We start from the raw sequence: 21,931 nt of genomic DNA on the forward strand, positions 1-21,931 counted from the left end.
CAGTGGAGTCAAATTTGAGACCCATAAAGAAGTGAAGTTAATGCAAGGTCACAGTATTGATAAAGTAATGCTTTCTTTCGGTATGTCTGTGCTACAGGTTCAACTGTTCTACCACTGAGTTCGGTTTGCATTTGCAATTCACACGACAGAAACCACGATCAAAGCATTTCTTTTCCTTCTTATTTTCTTTGGTATGAAAAGAAAGCCAGCGCCAATGGGGTCAGTATACCACACACACCCAAAAAAAAATCCAGTGCCTTCAATTGACCTAAATGACAGGCATTTTGATGAAAAGCCTCAGCTGGCAAGTTTGGAGAGTATTCAAAGACTAAACTGATAAAGGCTATAAAAATGAAACTTTGTTTAAATGCTGCAGATGTTTTTGCCCCTTGTCCCTTGATCCTAGTTTTGGTGAGGTACAGTTCCACAGGCACCCGGTGCCCGCACCCCCCCCCTCCCCCCAAGCAGCTCACACAAGGGACCATTCATCGTGTGCAGAACTGTCAGGAGGATATTTGGCCACAGAGGGCATCACGGCTGAGCCCCGTCCTGCTTTTGTGCAACATCCACACGCGGACACTTTGCAGCAGAAGCCGCCAGACAGCAACAACAGCAACTTGCATTTATGTAGCGTCTTTAACTTTGGAAAATTATTCCAAGGTGTTTCCCGGTGGCGTAACCTGCCAAAAAAATGGACGCCGAGCCAATGGAGACGATTAGGTGGATACGAGTTGGGTTATAAGGAAGGCCTTCAAGGAGGAGAGGGAGAGGTGGAGAGGCTGGAAGGATATAGGGAGGGAATTCCGGAGCTTGGGACTTAAGGTGGGTGAAGTCACAAACAGGAGGACAGAACATTCATCTCCCCCTTCACCCCACTGCAGCCGAGGGCCAGTGAACTCAATTTAAGCACCCTAATGACAGTCCTGGCTGAGATTAGCTATCTCAGCATAGACCACAAATCCATCCCGAGATCTTCTAGTTTGTATATTCCTAGAGCTGGTGGGGTACAAATTCTACCTTTACACTCGGCAGCCCATGATTCAACGCCCTCTCACTTTAATAGACAGAAAACCGTGGGCTGGGGCGCCCAGAAGTGGAATTTCCATCCCAGTGTCTTCACCCACCAGGCTGAGTGTTGGTACCAAACTCTCTACCCCTCTCTCTCCTCGTTCAAGAACCTCCTTAACACCTACCTCTTTGACCAAGCTCTTGGTCACCTGTCCTAGGACCTCCTGATGTGGCTTGGTGTCAAATTTTGTGAAGCGCCCTGGGACGTTTTACTACATTAAAGGCGCTATATAAATGCAAGTTATTGCATTTACAATGTGCAAGTACGATGTTGAATATTAATGACTGGGTTTAAGTGGTATAAACAGGTAACAAAAATAAAGTGGAATTCATGTAAAACAACATAACTTAACAGATTTCTTAGAATTGTCATATTTTTGGAATGTTTACATGAATATTTTGGAGTGAAATCCTATATCCAGTGGCATTTAAATGATTAACTGCCTCAGTGAACCAAGTGACACGTTCATATACTCCACAGCTTTGTGACTGATTATGCAAACCAATTCCCCAACTTGAAAGTCACAGACTACAATTACTTTCCTTTGTACAAATGTGACATTTGAACAATGCAAGACAAGAGAAAAAACAAATAACCAGGTGAACTGCACGCAGCCTATTCATCACAATCGATGTAGAGAGAGAGAGAGAGAAAGGGAGACAGTTTCAAATCAGGCAGATCACCAGCAACTCAATGCAACATGGTCTCAAGTTAAGCAAAAGATCAATAAAAATTTGACTCAGAGTTTCCTCTTCACCAAAGGTTAAAGAATGCTGTGAGGCCCCAAGCCTGTATTGACTGAACTATAAGTCCTCAGGCTCAGTCCTTGCACTAGTCCATAAGCGAACAACCAGTTCAGGTCCAATGGCAGAAATGAATTGTGCTTAGCAGTCCACCTCCCTTCGCAGAACTGGAAGGAATCTTTTGGTCTGCAGAAGAAATAAAACAAAGCATCGAGCCAACGAAAGATCCAAAAGAACCTCCAATTGCAGAAGCAAATATTGCATATCCCAGTTCCAAGGAAGTGACCATAATTCTTTTAATAGAATGTCAGATAATTTTATTTGCCAAACCAGACTCAAAACCTCTTCAACACTCCCTCAGGAGAGTCAAGTCTGAATTGCCCAGAGGAGACGATGGGAAAGTGCCGTAAAGATGAACATAAGACGAAGCACGCAGTGAGAAAAAGGCCATCTGGCAATTCAGGCCTGCTTCTTTCACAGACAATGTGCTCATCATGGATCCGACCCAACTCATTTAATCACTTCAGAGAAAGTTGTGCAAAATGTCTTCCTGCCCATCAAAAACAATCAAGCAGAACTCCAGAGAACCTATCTATCCTTATACCCCCAACATCATTTAACCGTGAACAGCTGTGATCCACCGAAGACACTGAAACAGTCCCAGCCACAAAAGAGACAACATGTACCATGGAGCATTTGATCATCTCTTGTCTATTATTTAATGAACACATTTAATCAAGATGTGGAGATGCCGGTGATGGACTGGGGTTGACAATTGTAAACAATTTTACAACACCAAGTTATAGTCCAGCAATTTTATTTTAAATTCCACAAGCTTTCGGAGGCTACCTCCTTCCTCAGGTGAACGATTTGGAAATTTCCCAAATCGTTCACCTGAGGAAGGAGGTAGCCTCCGAAAGCTTGTGAATTTAAAATAAAATTGCTGGACTATAACTTGGTGTTGTAAAATTGTTTACATTTAATCAACACAACATTAACTGCTATGGTCCATGAGAAGAGCAGCAAAATACCTGGCAGATCTGGGTTTCAGTCTGCACAGTTGGGCGAAACCTCACTGTACGAGGGACTCCCAAACTGGATGTCAATGGGAAAGAAAGAAAGAAAGAAAGAACTTGCATTTGGAAGTGTGCAATTGGAAAGAGGATCAGCACTTCTCCTTGAACTCAATCCATGATCGCTTCCTTTTGAGTGTGGCTCTTGAGTAAAATGTAGCTGAACTGTCCAAACATGAGGGAACTGGTGAGATGGATGCTTCCATCTTTCCAGGTAGCTGTATTCACATCAATCTGACGCAAGGACATCTATCCTTCCACACAACTTAGGGAAGTGAAGGAATCCAAATCCTTAAAATTTAAGAGAATTTGAATAGTGCAACCGTGGCAAAATATTCATTTTCAAAAACAATGTTTCGCTTCATTAGTGAGACCAACCAATCAAATCCCCCCGGATTACTTTGGGGGAAGTCGTGAATTTACTTTTGTACAATAGATGAAATGCTAAGGAGTCTGCGCCCCAGATTGTTAACTCTTGACAAAGTCCATTTAAAACACGAGGAATCTCAAACCAATGCCGGATGTAAGTATGGGTTTAGCGGTGGCAGAAGACAACCTTATCTTGCACCATTAGATAAAACGGAACAAGTGAAAAGCCTTCTGTTTTGGGAGAACCAGCAATCTGGAGATGGACTAGGGGAGGAAAATCAACCAAGTAAAACTTTCACCAAAGGTCACTGCTAAAAGCACCTCACACAAGTGCACCCTGGCAACTCATTCCCAGTGCCCAGAGGTAGCAGTGATGCAAGATCATTCAACATCCAAAAGCCATGGCTGTGACATTTAACAACCTTCTCAAATGGTGCACTAAGTGACAGTAACCATTTTAGAAAGGCATGTTGCTTTCACTTCAGCCAAAACCACAGTTTGGTGCATTTAAGGGGAAGCTAGATAAGTACATGAGGGGGAAAGGAATAGAAGGATATGCTGGTCGGGTTAGATGAAATAGGGAGGGAGGAGGCTCGTGTGGAGCATAAATGCTGGCATAGACTAGTTGGGCCGAATGGCCTGTTTCTGTGTTATAGTTTCAAAGTAACTCGATGTAACTAAGACGATAATGGGCCCTTAAGAGACACAAGGAGATCTTTGTCTTTATTTAAAAATCAAAGAAATCACCACATAATGCTATGATTTGGCATATCCATCCTCTGCTACAAAACGGATTACGTTCAATGAAAATAGGGGTCAGTTTTATTTAATACAACTCTGAAAGGGAAACTATCCAGACTCAAGGCCTTGCCTAAAGGACGTCGATCCAATTATGAGAAACCTCCTCCAAGGAAATGGTGTCCAGCCAGGCCATTATAATCTAGCGCTGATAATGGCAAAGAATCCAAAGAGGTCCTATTTAGGCAGCCATCTCTGAATAACAGGAATTGTTATTTTTTTCCGGATGTGGGCAAGTGTCCTATGTGCCCACTCCAGTTGAATCTCTGCTGCTGGTATATACAGCGAGTACATCCATAACTCCAGGGGCAGAATCCAAGATCTTCACCCTCTCGAACCCCTCTAGCGCACCAAAAATACAAACATTTTTCAGACAAAAATCGAATTCTCAGCATCTTTCACTTCAGCAGAGTTGATTAGCCCTCGCCTGCTGCATCAGGCAAGTCACTTTAAGACGAATAAGCAGTCGTCAGCTGTGATAATTTGGGCCCTTAGCGACCCGGGCAGCAGTCTTTTTCGCTGCCAAAAGCTGTGTTCACAAGTCGACCATGATTTTTGGCACCCACACTGCAATTTGTGAGGCCAACAAGGCAGATACTGAAGGTGAAGCCAAAGGGGCTCCTGATCCTGAAGGCCACTCATACCACAAGACAAAGCAAGTGCAGGTGATGACAGAAAGACGGCCTGCAAGCTCTGAAACCCCAACACAGGAGGGAATTTCACTGACGAGTCCTGCAATGTTCTAATGCCATTCCAGTTGCCCACAGTAACCACTGTAAGCCGAAGTAAATTCACTGAGTTCTTATTCTTTCTACTAGTTGATAACACAGACAACCAGGCCATTTGGCCCATAGTGTCTGCTCTGTTGCCTTTCTCCACCAGAGGTATCTAGTCTAATCCAACTCTCCTGCTCACTCCCCTCACTCTTTAACATTCCACTTCTTTAAGCAACGATATAGTTCCCTTCTTGAAAGCATCTGCTTCAGCTACCGACGGTTGACAGATCATGGTTAAAGAAGAAAAGCATCAATGAAATGCGGACCTGCTACTCAGTAATGTCACCAACCGCCCAGAAATGACAGTTTCACAAACCAAACTCGTTACACCAAGTCTGCAGCACAGAAACAGGCCATTCAGTCCAACTGGTCCATGCCGGCGTTTATGCTCCACACGAGCCTCCCCCCTCCCTACTTCATCTATCCCTATCAGCACACCCTTCTATTCCTTTCTCCCTCATGTACTTATCTAGCTTCCCTTTAAATGCATCACCCCACAGGGTATCTGTACATATTCAAGAGGACTCAGCCATTGACAACCAGCATGGTGATGTAGGAGCTGGGTCTTGTAAACAACCACAGTACGAGCTTAGAATTCTGGGCACAGCTGAACAGGTTGAGAGTTTTTTTTCTTCTTTTATACAGGTTTCAACAATCGCGCTTTAATGACTTTCTGAAGATTCCTTCCAGTGAACTAGTATGCATGACCTTATTCTTCAGCAGAGAGCAGGATTGTACCTGTTTGGAATCATTAATAATACCACCACGATGGCAGACAGAGACAAGGGCAAGGGAAATTATTGCAAGGCATAGTCTACTACATCTCCACAACCCTTCCCCCTCCCCGCCACCATCCCCACAAGAAGGTTCTGGAGCAACGCTGCCTTGGTCGTGTGCTTTTAAGGCTGATTTATCACCGCCCATTACGGTATGTTTCTCCATGATGCGCAGTTGTCGGTTTTGGCGACTCTAGCCTCAGGAAATTTCCTCGGGGGGGGGGGGGGGGGGGTTCTCCCGATCGGTGGGGGAAATCCCCGTTTACTCGCGCAAACAGTCACGACGGCCGATCGCGAGGTCTCCCTGAGGAAATTAACCCCCTAGGTCTTTCTCTACCTTCAAGAGCACGTTGTCCGACCGGCATGCACCAATGTCAATTAAATAACGGGTGGAAGGTCACGGACTGCAGGCGACTTCCATGACATTTGGTCCCAGCCGGCGAGGCCCAGTGTCAGAAGCACGCAACCGCCAAATGACCAAAGCACAGCAAACGGGATCAGTACGTGGCCCAGCGTTACAACGTCCTCTGGCAAACACGAGTATTTCAACAACAATACTCGTGATGAAGCTATTCCCAGTTTCACGTTTATGTCGGATTTTCTTGTCATCACTTTTTTCTTTTTGCATGCAATTTCTGCCACCCCCACCCACCCCCATCCTGCTCCAGGTGAGGGATGTTGGTGCTGGGAATGGAACACTTTCCGTTTCAGATACAATTTCTCCCAGCTTCGGTTAGAACGTAGCATCTATACCGTGTTTCATCACATGGAAAGAAAGAACGAACTTGCATTTGTATCGCGTCTTTTACGACCTCAGGACGTCCTGAAGCCAATGAAGTTGTTCTGATCTGGAATTCACTGCCTGAAAGGATGGTGGAAGCAGATTCGATAGTAATTTTCAAAATTGGATATATAGCTGGCTTCAGTGTGAGTGCCCTCAGCTAACCAATTTGGGCTGGTGAGTGCAAGTGACCACATTTCAAAAGTACTTCATGGAATCTTACAGCACAGAAGGAGGCCATTCGGCCCATCGTGCCTGTGCCGGCTCTTTGAAAGAGCTATCCAATTAGTCCCACTCCCCATCTCTTTCTCCATAGCCCTGCATTTTTTTTCCTATTCAAATATTTATCCAATTCCCTTTTGAAAGTTACTATTGAATCTGCTTCCACCACCCTTTCAGGCACTGCATTCCAGATCATAACAACTCGCTGCATAAAAAAAAATCTGCTCATCTCCCTTCTGAATCTTAAATCTGTGTCCTCTGGTCATCGGCCCCTCCTGCCAGTGGAAACAATTTCTCCTCATTCATAATTTTGAACACCTCTATAAAATCTCCCCGTTATCTTCTCTGCTCTAATGCAGAAACAGGCCATTCAGCCCAATTGGTCTATGCTGGTGTTTATGCTCCACACGAGCCTCCTCCCACCCTACTTTATCTAAACCTATCAGCATTTCCTTCTATTCCTTTCTCCCTCATGAGGATACTAAAGGCAGTAAATAAATACAAGTTCTTTCTTTTGGTGACAAGGGTATGGATTGCCAAATAGTTTTGAGAGTTTTTTTTAAGCTGGTGGTTATGACGCCTTCAAGATAAGGAACATAGGAACAGGAGTAGGCCATTCAGCCCCTCATGCCTGCTCCGCCATTTGATAAGATCATGGCTGATCTGTGATCTAACTCCATATACCTGCTTTTGGCCCATTATCCCTTAATACCTTTGGTTGCCAAAAAGCTATCTATCTCAGATTTAAATTTAGCAATTGAGCTAGTATCAATTGCCGTTTGCAGAAGAGAGTTCCAAACTTCTACCACCCTTTGTGTGTAGAAATGTTTTCTAATCTCCCTCCTGAAAGGTCTGGCTCTAATTTTTAGACTGTGCCCCCTACTCCTAGAATCCCCAACCAGCAGAAATAGTTTCTCTCTATCCACCCTATCCGTTCCCCTTAATATCTTATAAACTTCGATCAGATCACCCCTTAACCTTCGAAACTCTAGAGAATACAACCCCAATTTGTGTAATCTCTCCTCGCAACTTAACCCTTGAAGTCCGGGTATCATTCTAGTAAACCTACGCTGCACTCCCTCCAAGGCCAATATGTCCTTACGAAGGGGCGGTGCCCAGAACTGCTCACAGTACTCCAGGTGCGGTCTAACCAGGGTTTTGTATAGCTGCAGCATAACTACTGCCCCCTTGTACTCTAGTCCTCCAGATATCAAGGCCAGCATTCCATTGGCCTTATTGATTATTTTTTGCACCTGTTCATGACACTTCAATGATCTATGTACCTGAACCCCTAGGTCCCTTTGGACATCCACTGTTTTTAACTTTTTACCATTTAGAAAGTACCCTGTTCTATCCTTTTTTGATCCAAAGTGGATGACCTCACATTTGTCTACATTGAATTCCATTTGCCACAGTTTTGCCCATTCACCTAATCTATCAATATCGCTATATAAGTGACGTTCTGACTGACAGTAAAGCACCCGGGTAGAGAACCGGGTGAGAAACGCACACAAGGTAGAGTCTCGGTTTGCTCAATCTGGAGTGCACTTTCCCTTCCCATGGGGACACGCCTCACTAACCTAAATCCAGAGAACATGGTTTCAAGAACTAAGGCTTTGGGGACTCTCAGGTGTGTGCAGGCCTAGTCCTGGAGTTTAACTGGCCGGAGCAGTGCAGATTACCAGCACAGAGCACAGGTTGGCTTTCTGCTGCTGGCTCAGCCAAGCTCATCGTTGGCTTTCAAGGTTATCTTGGGGCCGATAGGGAAGGATCCTAGCTCTCAGGTTGTCCCCTCCTCCCTAAGCCTCATTAGTAAGCCTGGCTTGTTGGTCAATCATCAATCGTGCCTTGGAATACACTGTGCCTGCTCCACATTATCCTGTGGGGGAAAATAAACCTCTCCTAATCTCTAATCTTCCTCGAGCCTTGTGAATTTTATGACTTGTGTCCTTATCAATTATTTAAATGCATGATTTTTTTTAACTTTAAAGTTAGCGTGGGATCATGCTCAGTACAGACCGATTTACATTTCAGAGCTTTAAATGAAAGCAAAAAATTAATCACAGTTAAGAAATTATTTAACAGACATTTAGGGGAGAAGGAAAAAAAAAACAAATGTCACTGTTAACAGAAGCAATGACTCCCTGCATTCCGCACTGTACCTCTGGCAGGCTAAAAGGTTAAGAAGAATGATTGTATCAGTCACCAGCATCACACACAGGAGGTAGAATATTGAGAAACAGTATGCATAGTGGGCTACCATCCTGCAGATGGTACATGTGAACATAACAGAAAAGGCATCCATCTTACGAAGCTCACAGAGAAACACACAGCAGGAATAAAGAGGTGTATGATCTTTTAATGGATTTCCCCCACAGATACGATAAGGCATAACCACTACCCTTTAAAGTAGGCCGAATCCCTTCTTGCAGCAGTTGGCAGGAGAAAGGTTGCAATCCGTTACCTGAATGTCAAGTTCAGGTTGGCTTTCTTCAACTCTGAACACCTTAAAAGCCAAATGGCTGACAATTGGGGAAGGATGCTTGACCCACACCTCATGAATGGCTTCTGCCTGCACTTTTACGAAACAGTTCTATGTCTTACTCAAGAAGTGCTTTGCATGCAAAATGGTGTTAGGTACCACATAAGCGCATGGATTTTACGTGCACAAGTTGCCCTTCTGCAAAACAGCCGCTGTCTTAATGAAAATGTCTCTGGCAAACGTTTTGGGCGAGGAGGAGTTGGGAGAGTCAAGCGCCATCTTAGTTGGCTAGATAACATCCTACGGTGCAATTTGTACCACCCTGTCGTGTGTGTACAAACGATCAGTTTAAGGTTAAACCCAACCACTTTTTATCATGGAAGTGCAGATTCTTGTAGAACAACGCTTGTGACAAGAAGCACAGACTAATCAGAAGGGAAGGCTTGTACTTACTGTAGGGGACACATTCATATTGGACCTCAAGGTATTTGTAGGTCCCTGGGCAAGGGTCAGGGAACACATCTGACCCAGTTATCACAACACATTGTGTCCGGTTGTTGCACCTGTAATGGGGGGAAAAAAACCAAGACAATTAATTTAGCTAGGGGATTTCCAATTCACAAGTTACAGTGAATGATTTAATATACTGCTGGCTTTGTCACACAACAGCATAGCCCGATCAATAGAAAGCGACACTTAATTAATATTACATTAGTTGGCACGAGCAAACAAAGCTATATAGAAAAGAAAAAGGCTCCTGGAATATAAACAGTAGAGGATCATTGATTGGGATAAATCTCAATGAACTGGAGTAATCGCTAAAACTGGCTGGCAAACTATTAGAGAAACAAATTACATATCTTCACACTATGATCTGCTCCGGCTACACTTTTGACTGCAAAAGGAAATCCATTAATTGAGCAAAAATGCTTTAAGTTTATTGACCAGTTGAGATCAGTAACATATTATACCATTGTTGCCGAGACATTATGTACTGGAATCAGATTGTAATTTACTGACAGTGGAAGCTGTTAAGACAAGTGTTGGTGCACAGATACCAGCCGAGTCAAGATTATGATCAACAGAAAACATCTCTCTTGTCAGCGCTCCCACAACACGAGTTTAATCAAACCTCAATTCCCAGTGTGGATCCTCACAAAAGTAATGACAAAACCTGCCCCGCGATTTGGGATTGTGCTAAGAGAGACAACTCTTTTTGTCCATTGCAAGCATGTACGCAACAAGGCTCTGCTATACATGCACATATTCTGTGAACAATTGCAACCCGTGGGTTATCAAAATCATTCGCCTTGAGTTTTCGGAAGTGGCTGAGCGCGCACGTTAAGGTCATTACAATGCTTCAAGCCAAAGGTTGAGTGGAGCATCGCACACCGAGAAGTTACTTCTGTAACCCAAAGGGCCGGTGGTTCACCTCACAGCGTGTTTCGTTATATCTGCGGATTTGAAATTTATTTTTAAAACACGTTGGAGGACAAGGACCAACTATGACGGAGACTGAAAGGAATGAAGATTCTGCAAGGGCCTGACCCTTCAGCAGCAATCAATGACTGGGACAGGCTCCAAAATGAAAGTACATTGATATGCATAGCGTAGAGTGCCTCGTGCTTGCCAGTGTGCCATGCTTAAACTACCTCGGATAACCTTTTTTCTGGTTGCTGTCTTTGCCTAGGCTATAGCCTGTGTTTTGCAAAAGGATGTCAAGGCATTGGAGAGGGTGCAGAGGAGGTTTACTAGAATGGTGCCAGGGATGAGAGAATTCAGTTACGTGGAGAGACTGGAGAAGCTGGGACTGTTCTCCTTAGAGCAGAGGAGGTTAAGGGGAAATTTAATAGAGGTGTTCAAAATTATGAGGGGGTTTGGATCGTGTAGGTAGGGAGAGACTGTTTCCACTGGCAGGAGGGTCGGTAACCAGAGGACACAGACTTAAGGTAATTGGCAAAAGAACTGGGAGTTGCGGGGGCGGGGGGGGAAGAGGTGAATTTTTCACGCAGCGAGTTGTTATGATCTGGAATGCACTGCCTGAAAGGGCGGTGGAAGCAGATTCAATAGCAACTTTCAAAAGGGAATTGGATAAATACTTGAAAAGGAAAAAAATTACAGGGCTATGGGGAAAGAGCAGGTGGGGGATTAATTAGATGGCTCTTTCAAAGAGCCAGCCCAGGCACAATAGGCCGAATGGGCTCCTTCTGTGCTGTATGATTCTATACATCAGAGGGCAATGGTCTTAGTTATATCGCCCACTCTCTAAACTATTTTCTCACAAGCGAGAGTTTGTTACCTCATCAGGAACATACAATTAAAATGTAAAGAGTACGCCCTAGGAGAAAAACAAATTTCTTTGGCTACTTGTTATTTTAAGAACAGATGTTTTGCATTGTTTGAAGAGCTTGGAGTAAAGACTAATCTCAGCATCAATTTATGGATTAGCATTAAAATAGTAAATGGGGATGTGCATTATAAAACTATACACTTCAGCAGAAAATTAACCTATTATTATACACTTATACAGGAGAAATAAGCTTCTGTAAAAATGAAAAAAGGGCATATTGGATATTAAGAACTCCACGACACCTTTAACGGAAATGATTCCACTTAATAATAAAGATTTAGGTGCATACATTCCAACCTCACCCCTTCTCATTTGTGCCTTTTTGGAGATCTTTGTTTGCAAAATGGCCGCTGCAATTGCCTGCATAAGAACAGACGAGCCTGCAAAATCGACAGGCATGAAAACACCAGATGGCCCATCGAGCCTGCCCCTCACAACCCCGAAGCCTGGAGCATCACGATTAGGCATCCATACCCACCAGCACCCATACCCACCAGCACCCATACCCACCAGCACCCATACCCACCAGCACCCATACCCACCAGCACCCACACCCACCAGCACCCACACCCACCAGCACCCATGTCAACAGCTAGAAGAGGCAAATAAACAGGAAAGAAAACCCCAAGGCCAATCAGAGAATAAAAAATGTGGGAAATTTCTGAAACTATTTCAGAGCAAGGCTAATGTTTGGAAGGGTGCTTTTATATCACTCGAGTTTTCTTCTTGTCTCTGTGCCCTCCTTGTGCCACTCTGCCCTTTTTACTTTCAGCATTGGGTGCCAGTCTCCACGGCGCACTGAGCTTTACCATGCAATACAGAGAACCCCCTCCCCGGCCAACCAACTGCAAACGTGAGGGGGTGGTACCCCATGGGACAGAGCGGTACAAATTAACAGCTGGAAGGTCACAGGACCCGCAAATTGGCCACCTGCGCAAGTTCCCGATATGCCCACCAACGATGGAAGGCTACCTCAGAGGACATTAGTCTCGCAGCAGATTCATAGACCCAAGTTTCCGTGGTCTTCCTGAAGGCTGGTCTTAGAGAATTCAGCAAGTGTACATTGGTGGTCGAGACTCGGACATCAGGAACCGGTGCCACAAGCTTTCAAAAGCTTTTGATAAAGTGCCGCATAACAGGCTTGTCATCAAGATTGAAGCTCATGGAATAAAGGGGGCAGTAGCAGCATGGATTCAAAATTAGCTCATTAACAGGAAGCAGAGAGCAGTGGTGAATGGTTGTTTTTCGGACTGGAGGCAGGTGCACAGTGTGGTTCCCCTGGGGTCGGTACTCGGACCACTGCTTTTCATGATATATGTTACTGACTTGGATGTACAGGGCACAATTTCAAAATTTGCAGGTAGTGAACAGTGAGGAGGATAGTGATAGACTTCAAGAGGATATAGACAGGCTGGTGGAATGGGTGGACACGTGGCAGATGAAATTTAACGCAGAAAAATGCGAAGTGTTACATTTCAGTAGGAAGAACGAGGCGAGGCAATATAAACTAGAGGGCATAATTCTAAAAGGGGTACAGGAACAGAGAGATCTGGGGGTACATGTGCACAAATCGTTGAAAGTGGTAGGGCAGGTTGAGAAAGCGGTTAAAAAAGCATACGGGATCCTGGGCTTTATAAATAAAGGCATAGAGTATAAAAGCAAGGAAGTCATGATGAACCTTTATAAAACACTGGTTCGACCACAACTGAAGTATTGTGTCCAGTTCTGGGCAGCGGACTTTAGGAAGGATGTGAAGGCCTTAGAGAGGGTGCAGAAAAGATTTATCAGAATGATTCTATGGTTGAGGGACTTTAGTTACGTGGATAGACTGGAGAAGCTGGGGTTGTTTTCCTCGGAACAGAGAAGGTTGAGAGGAGATTTGATCGAGGTATTCAAAATCATGAAGGGTCTGGACAGAATAGATAAAAAGAAACTGTTCCCATTGGCGGAAGGGTCAAGAACCAGAGGATATACATTTAAGGTGATTGACAAATAAACCAAAGGAGACATGAGGGAAAAACTTTTTTACACAGCGAGTGGTTATGATCTGGAATGCACTGCCAAGGCGGGTGGTGGAAGCAGATTCAATCGTGGCCTTCAAAAGGGAACTGGATAAGTACTTGAAAGGAAAAAATTTGCAGGGCTATGGGGATAGGGCGGCGGAGTGGGACCAGCTGGATCAACTCTTGCATAGAGCCAGCATGGACTCAATGGGCCGAATGGCCTCCTTCCGTGCTGTAACCTTTCTATGATTCTAAACAGCCCTCCACGACCAAAGTAATAGCAGTTTCTGCAGTTCATGCAACAGATTCCATGATAAATTTTCTCACGATAAATTTCCTCACAAGACTAGAACTGAAGGAATAGATAAATAAATCAACAGTACTGCCAAGGTGAATTCTGCTCCAGTGATGGCCATTTACTTAGGGTGCACTCAACAACTTGCATTTATATAGTGCCTTTAAGATAGTAAAACATCCTAAGGTGCTTCACAGCAGCATTCTCAGACAAAAATTGTCACTGAGCCAAAGAAGGAAATATTAACAGCTTGGTCAAATAGGTTGGTCTAAAGGAGTGTCTTAAAGGAGGAGAGAGAGGTGGAGAGAGGCAGAGAGGTTTAATGGGCAACAGTGTTCATGGCTGAGAATAAAATATACTGGCTGATACAAGTTTTTCACAGTTTCCTCATTGCTGGACTCTCTCTCTCCCATTGCATGTTGCCAGTTTCTTTCCCATCTTCTGGGCTACAGAAAAAATGCATAGGTTTTGTGCCTCCTCAAAAGCCATCAGTGCACACCATAACTGCAGCGCAGTATGGAAGAGTTTCGTTTTATACCAACGCTGGCGTAACCGAATCTGGAGTCAGGGTCTGACCAGCGACCAAAACGAAGATTCCCTGGGGGAGGGAAATGCAATCTGCTTTGCTTCATCATCAGCTTGGGGGCCTTGAGACTCAAACTTACACTCCCAGGTGTAGCGTTGGTGCGAAACAGCTTCGCACGGTGCTGAACTTGTCGTTTGAATGCACCGTAAAAATCTGAACACGTACAACAACCACAACTTGCATTCATATCGCGCCTTAAACGTAGAAAAATGTCCCGAGGTGCTTAATTTTTTTTTAATGTGCATTTTCAGAAGGTACCAAATTCCTGGTTTGTCAGTGTCCCATTGCCCAGCTGCATTACCTCAGAAATCTGAGGTAATCCCTTGATTGACGTGTGAAGGTGAGGAGCTTTAATCCTCCTGATGGGTTGAGGCAAAGTAAATACAGTCAACTGACTGAAATTCTTGCCAGTGGCTCTGGTGTCAACTGAATCCCAGGTCATCCCTATATAGATATTTAACAGGTGGGGGATGCTGGGGAGTAGGTATCTGTGTTTAAAAGCTTGGTTGGTTATTATAGCTGATTTCTAGCTACTACTCCTTGCCCCTCTCTTTATACCGCCCTCCCCCAACCCTGGCTCTTATCTTGGGCCTTTTCTCAGCAGTTTCCCTCAAATATAGCAGCCGCGTTACCCCCACCCCTATACTGGTTGTGTGACGCCAGCAGTCATTTGCTGGTCAGAGCCATCAGCATCAGGGGGACACGCCAAGAGTCAGGTTTACTTATCAAAAGCAGCGAGGCAGATTGCAGAATCATTTAAACGTGCAGAGCTATGTTTATATTAAAAGCGTGATGTGGAGATGCCGGTGATGGACTGGGGTTGACAATTGTAAACAATTTTACAACACCAAGTTATAGTCCAGCAATTTTATTTTAAATTCACAAGCTTTCGGAGGCTACCTCCTTCCTCAGGTGCACATTGTTCACCTGAGGAAGGAGGAAGCCTCCGAAAGCTTGTGAATTTAAAATAAAATTGTTGGACTATAACTTGGTGTTGTAAAATTGTTTACAAATATTAAAAGCGGAATACCCCGAAATAATGTCACGTTTTCAAACCAAAATGAGCAAGTCTCAGTCTCCATCGGTCTCAGCAGCTCGACAGTGGACTCGACATGCCCTACTGTTGGCATTTGGTTTGTTTTATTTAATGGGCGGCAGTGGGTTTAGGCACTGCTCTTTCAACTCTAGAACTAGCATTCGTATGCAACCTGGGAAGAAGGTGGTAGTTAAAATGGAATTTTTTAGGGTTGTGAATGGCAAAAGTTTGTGACAGATGTATTTCCACAGAGGACTGTTTGCCAGGAAAGGTGACTAGTTAAAAGTTTAGGGCTTTGCCTTAGATATTCTCTTGGGTGCAGCGATACTAGTCACTCCCGTAAGCGGCCTGAGCATCTTACGTTTAGGGGACCTGCCTCTGCTGCCCAATATCTAACTAAATAAGCCAGGGATGTAACAATAGAATCCCCATGTGATCCAAACTGGGCATTCTGCCTGTCTGCTTCTTCAGTCTCTTCAAAGGTGGGCCAAGACAACACTTGGAAAGACGAGGCTGGATCATTAAGCTGCTTTACTTCACAGCAAGTAAACGTGTAGAACAACAGTTGTTGAATCTGACTGAATGCTTATATATCTATCTGTCTTGATCCTTCATCGCCATCTGTTCACAGCCAGAAAGGACCAGAGACTTCCCAACACAGTGGGCGTCAAGCGTTTATTGATCATTGAGAAAGGCTAATGAATTCCTTATTATTTATAGTCTGTGGGAAACAACATCGAAGCTTAGCTCATTAGCATTTTAATCACCTACAGTCTCAGTTTTTTTATTTAAAAAATTTATTTTTTAAAATTTATGTGAATACGCTTTGTTCTAAAATAAAACACCATTTAATAGTAATTATTTTTTTCAAATGCTCTTCATTGTAAAATGGTCAAAAACTCCTGAAACATGATAGTGTTTGAGCCAAGGATACTGCACTGATTTAAGGAACACCTAGATGCTGTAATGGGAAGATGGTAGAGTTGGTATTCTGGAAGGACGAGATAAAAATGGACCTTTTTTCACCTGAAATGATCTTGCGGAAACTATGCTGCATCCACACGCTATACCGTGCATTACAGCCACTGTATTCCATCCGAGGTCTTACTTCACTTTACCATCTTTCTACTTCATTGCATTGTCCTGCTTACAGTTTTATAGTATGTCTTCAGCTGACCCATCAATATTGCATATAAGCAGGTGAGTTAGTGTTGTCGTTTGCAGTGGTACCTTGCCTGAGACACAACATCGGGCTTGTGTGTTCTCAATTTTACTCCATACTAGGCTCTAAATACATGGGTCAGTGCCCCTCCCCATATCACCCCAGCTGAAGAATCCATAGGCCAAATTTTGAGGCGATCATGGTTGTAGCTATGTCTATCCCATTACTTGCTGCGTAAACTGCCGTGTTTCTGAGCTGGCATGTCTACGCATGCTCGTTAACAACAGTTGTACAGAGCAAACAATCCCGTACCTTTTTCTTGGAAGTAGCATCTCAGCTGGAATAGAGTAGCAGTTACGCGTTGCATGAAGTATGGATGCAGCAAGCGGAATGGGAAATTTGTCAGGAATGGTAGAGGGGCTTCAACGACAAGTCTTTGAACAAAATTATATTGGCCTGCACAAGAATCAGATCAGCACCTAGTTTCCACTGCCACTGATTCAAAATGTATAAAATCGACCTAAATATGCATTTCGCAGGTCAGATTTAAGACAATATTAAGTCTAATCCAACCTCCAGTATGGACTTAGAACAATGACATAAAGGTCTGTTGAAGATAACCTGTCATAGGTTTGAGCCCTCTCCGTAACAAGCTTTGATGTCCTATTACTCAATGATTTTAGCGCATGTTTCACTGATTTTTTTCTCAAGCTCAGAGTCCTTGGGTACTTGAGGTATTGAAAATCTCTGCGTTGCACATTTACTTTTCTACTGGGCTTGGGGTCGTCACTGTCCTGACCCTGTGATGCTCTGTATTAATTATGGTGGCTTTTAACTCGAACAAAAGGGCTTTGAAACGTCCTGAAAAAAATCTTACAGCAACAAAACCAAAACTTTGGAATCCAGAGAATCCGCAGCTCACAGATTATCTGCAAACCATTTACGAGCCACGTGCGCAAAGGTCACTGAGCTCATCTACCAGCTGGGAACATGTTCTGGATGTCGTCAGACTATTTTTATATCCCACCTGTTTCGCTCCCCATCTCCGTATCCCTTTACTCCTTGCTGAATTGGGATTCAGGTTTGCGCTCAATGGGGTAGATCTTGACTTTGTCCGATAGCGTAAAATAGGCGATAGTTTTCCATCTCTCCCGATTTTTACATGCATTGAAGACAATTCAGGATCATCCGTTTTACCCTGTCCAACAAAGTCAAGATCTACCCCAATGACTACTTATTTTAGAAGTTCAAAGCTTTAATGAGCCCAACCAGAAAAAGCTCAACCTCATCCATGACATCAAGGGAGGAAGGATGGGCAAGAGTCCAGAGTCAGAGTCCGGGAGGGCATAGGCTGTGATGTGGGGTTGGAGAAAGTTGAAGAGGGAGGCTGGAGTTAAAATATCATACCTTCTCCTCCAAGTCTATCCCCTTCATCTCCTCACTCAGGCTGAACCAAACGGTGGCTATCCCTTGTCCACTAATTTAATTCAGGCCTCCTTTCTAATTTGCTTCTAAATCCAGGATGACCATCCCTTACGACATCTGTGTTCTTAAACATGGCACTGAGAGCATCCTGCAAAATTCTCCTGAGCATTTCCTCCCCACTAGCGTTAGACTGGCTGCTCTATCATTTCCAAGTTTACAGTCCACCTATTTTTGAATATTGGGATCACATTCCATAACCTCCAGTTGTCTGGTGCAGCTCCTCTTGTTTATGGAGCTCCTAAAAATATTAGCAAGAGCCTCACCTATTTCCCCTCTCAATTCCTTGAGGATTCTAGCATGCAGCCTATCTGGTCCAGGTGCCCTATAGGCATTCAATGCCTCACATTTGCTTCAGAACACATGCTTCACTGACCTCTTCACATGTTATAGATTTCTCAGCCGAAAGGCTTGGATCTGGAATTTGTTCATGGCCTCAAATTTGTGAGGACTGGTGTGAATAATTCACTAAACACATCTGCCATTTACTTTCTACCCAAAATGTTCCTTAAAAGGATCAGTCTTGTCTTTAACATGTTGCCTGCTACATACACAGCAGTCCCGATCCACATTTTGTATCAGTGCCAACATGTTGGGACAGAATTTGCTGTCAAAATAACAGCAAAGCTAATGGTGCTTGTCGTTATTTATGGGTAAACGGTGCGGCAACTTCAGGCGAGGAGCAGATCCGCGGTTAAATGCGAATATCCAAAAGTTGCTGTCCGAGTTGCGCCGCTCTGCCGTTAGCTTCACGTAAACCTTAGCCGCCCCTTTTTTTATAAAAAGGAACTTGCTTTATTTGCCCATTAACTGCCCATTAAAATCGCCACAGAAAGTTAAGTCTGGTCATTACAAGATGTGATAATACCCTTTTAACGACGTGATAAGTGTTAATGACTATCAATAAATCTCTTTGGCACCGAAAATTAACTATTACAAGTGTGGAGTCTCATTCCTTCAGGTTTTGAATTTTTCAGGGAGATTTTAAAAATGTCAAATTTAATTTTTTTTTCTTATTTTTTCTTTTTGTCTTTTTTTTCCTCTCTCTCTGAATCCAATCTTTCCTTCCCTCTCTTTATTTCTCTTTCTGTACCTGATTTGACATTGAATTCACCCCCTTTAATTCACCCTCCTTCTCAGTCCTTCCTGTGTTAATTCACAATCCTACAACCTCATGGGTTAAGGAGATACCCTGTTGCTTGCCCTGTTCACTCAGGTCCCACATGCCCTGTTTCCCTCGCTGCCCCGTTATCAGCTCACACTCTCAGCAACTTTCAGGCCAAAAACTGTTTTGAGCTGAAGGGTGCAGGAGCAAATCTCACTGACGGCAGACGCTGTTAGATGCCCTGCTACAGCAAAATCTGGCCCGTTATCACTTAAAGCTGCCCACCCAGTGTTTCTTTAGTATTTTAACGGTAGTTAAAAGTAGGTCCAGAGGCTTCCCAAATACTTTTCAAATTTTTGAGTTTCTAAGGACAGAAAAGAGCTGCTACAAGTCTTCCGACTGAATAAAATGTCAGTCAGTTGGAGATTGATGAGCAGATTGCTGCTTCCCCCGTAGTGTAGTTCAGCTCCATGCCGTCCACTCCTCCTGCTCGATAAATGGTGTCATTCTGAACTTGGATACTAAAGTATGAAGAAGACTGGAGGAGTCTGGGTTTTGGTGCTCCAGATGCATGCTGCAAATTATTTGGACAAGAAGGATGACTAATGAGAGGGTCCTTGAACTGACATAAGAAAAGTGAGAAGTAATGAGGCTGATTATGTTAAGGATAAATGACATACATTGGGCCCATTAGTCAAGAAACTTGGGGGATGGGAGTGGCGTAGCACTGTTTGGAAAAGTTGATGGTAATAGATCATGAGGAAAGTACAGAACATTGCTAGTTGATGTGATGGAATGGGCAGGTTTAGCATCGTGGGCTGATGCAATCCCACTGTGCAGAGAGCGGAAAGCAGAGTGCACTAACGGTCACTCTTCAGAGCGGAGAAGACACATAAAGAGATCATACCAATGTCAGCAACACGCACAGCCAAATCATCATCTCAGCACAGAATCTAAGCCAACAATTCCTTGCAGTACCGAGGGAATACATTGTCAGAGGTGCCATTTTTCAAAAGAGACTTTTGAACCGAGACCCCTGTGCTTGCTCTCGTGGACATAAAAGAGCTCACTCCACTGTTCGAAGAGCAGGGAAGTTCGCCCAATATTCTGGCCAATATTCATTCCTCAATCAACACCACTAAAACAGGCTAAGTGCTTATTTGTCTGACTTGCTATTTGTAGGACTTTGCTGTGTGCAAATTGGCTGCGACATCATCAAAGACTATGCTTTGACACTAAATCGTTGGCTGTAAAGTATTTTGGGACATCCTTAGGATGTGAAAGGTACAATATAATGCAAGCTCTTTCTGAAACCTTGTTGTATGGACTCTCTTGCTGCTATCTATCATTTGTCTTTCCATTGCTCTCTTGCTTCTTCTAACACTCTTTCACTAACCTTCCTGGTGACTCGTTATCATTACTTTCTGTTTCCCTGCATCTTCTAAAATATTTGTCCTTGGTCTTTCCTAGCCTTTATTGTTACTGGCAATGATGCATCTCCATAATGGCTCAGTGGTAAATGGCATTCACCAATCACTTGCTAGGGGTGTCCAAGTGATAAACGGCCTTCACCATTCACTCGCCGGGTTTTTTTTTTATTCGTTCATGGGAAGTGGGCGTCGCTGGCAAGGCCAGCATTTATTGCCCATCCCTAATTGCCCTTGAGAAGGTGGTGGTGAGCCGTCTTCTTGAACCGCTGCAGTCCATATGGTGGAGGTTCTCCCACAGTGCTGTTAGGTAGGGAGTTCCAGCATTTTGACCCAGCGACAATGAAGGAACGACGATATATTTCCAAGTCGGGATGGTGAATGACTTGAAGGGGAACGTGCAGGTGGTTTTGTTCCCATGTGCCTGCTGCCCTTGTCCTTCTAGGTGGTAGAGGTTGCAGGTTTGGGAGATGCTGTCGAAGAAGCCTTGGCGAGTTGCTGCAGTGCATCCTGTGGATGGTACACACTGCAGCCGTGGTGCGCCAGTGGTGAACGGAGTGAATGTTTAGGGTGATGGATGGGGTGCCAATCAAGCGGGCTGCTTTGTCCTGGATGGTGTCGAGCTTCTTGAGTGTTGTTGGAGCTGCACTCATCCAGGCAAGTGGAGAGTATTCCATCACACTCCTGACTTGTGCCTCGTAGATGGTGGAAAGGCTTTGGGGAGTCAGGAGGTGAGTCACTCGCCATAGAATACCTAGCCTCTGACCTGCTCTTGTAACCACAGTATTTATATGGCTGGTCCAGTTAAGTTTCTGGTCAATGGTGACCCCCAAGATGTTGATCGTGGGGGATTCGGTAATGGTAATGCCAAGGGGAGGTGGTTAGACTCTCTCTTGTTGGAGATGGACATTGCCTGGCACTTGTCTGGAGTAAATGTTACTTGCCACTTATCAGCCCAAGCCTGGATGTTGTCCAGGTCTTGCTGCATGCGGGCACGGACTGCTTCATTATCCGATGGGTTGCGAATGGAACTGAACACTGTGCAATCGTCAGTGAACATCCCCATTTCTGACCTTATGATGGAGGGAAGGTCATTGATGAAGCATCTGAAGATGGTTGGGCCAAGGACACTGCCCTGAGGAACTCCTGCAGCAATGTCCTGGGGCCGAGATGATTCGCCTTCAACAACCACTACCATCTTCCTTTGTGCTAGGTGCGACTCCAACCACTGGAGAGTTTTCCCCATTGATTCCCATTGACAAGTTTTGTGGGTCATCTGGTGTGGAGAATGGGGCATCGGGGGGGGGGGGGTGGGCGTTAATAAAATTTAAATGCCCGGTTCTGTTAATTTGGGTACATCTCCTGTTGCTGAAACCAACAGATCTGGTTGTTGAGA

At 44.3% G+C, this 21,931-nt stretch overlaps 1 protein-coding gene across 6 annotated transcripts in view; it reads right to left on the reverse strand.

Annotated features, from left to right (window-relative positions):
• adgrl2a (adhesion G protein-coupled receptor L2a) overlaps positions 1 to 21,931 on the reverse strand; it is a 400,733-nt gene that overhangs the window by 87,775 nt on the left and 291,027 nt on the right. For all 6 annotated transcript variants that reach the window (XM_067989840.1, XM_067989839.1, XM_067989841.1 and 3 more), the window contains one exon: positions 9,543 to 9,652. In XM_067989840.1, coding sequence (XP_067845941.1) covers positions 9,543 to 9,652 — 110 coding nt within the window. The remainder of the gene's footprint in view (positions 1 to 9,542; positions 9,653 to 21,931) is intronic.

The sequence above is a fragment of the Heptranchias perlo genome, chromosome 9 (genome assembly GCF_035084215.1).
Source record: "Heptranchias perlo isolate sHepPer1 chromosome 9, sHepPer1.hap1, whole genome shotgun sequence".
In the NCBI taxonomy this organism is placed as follows: Eukaryota; Metazoa; Chordata; class Chondrichthyes; order Hexanchiformes; family Hexanchidae; genus Heptranchias; species Heptranchias perlo.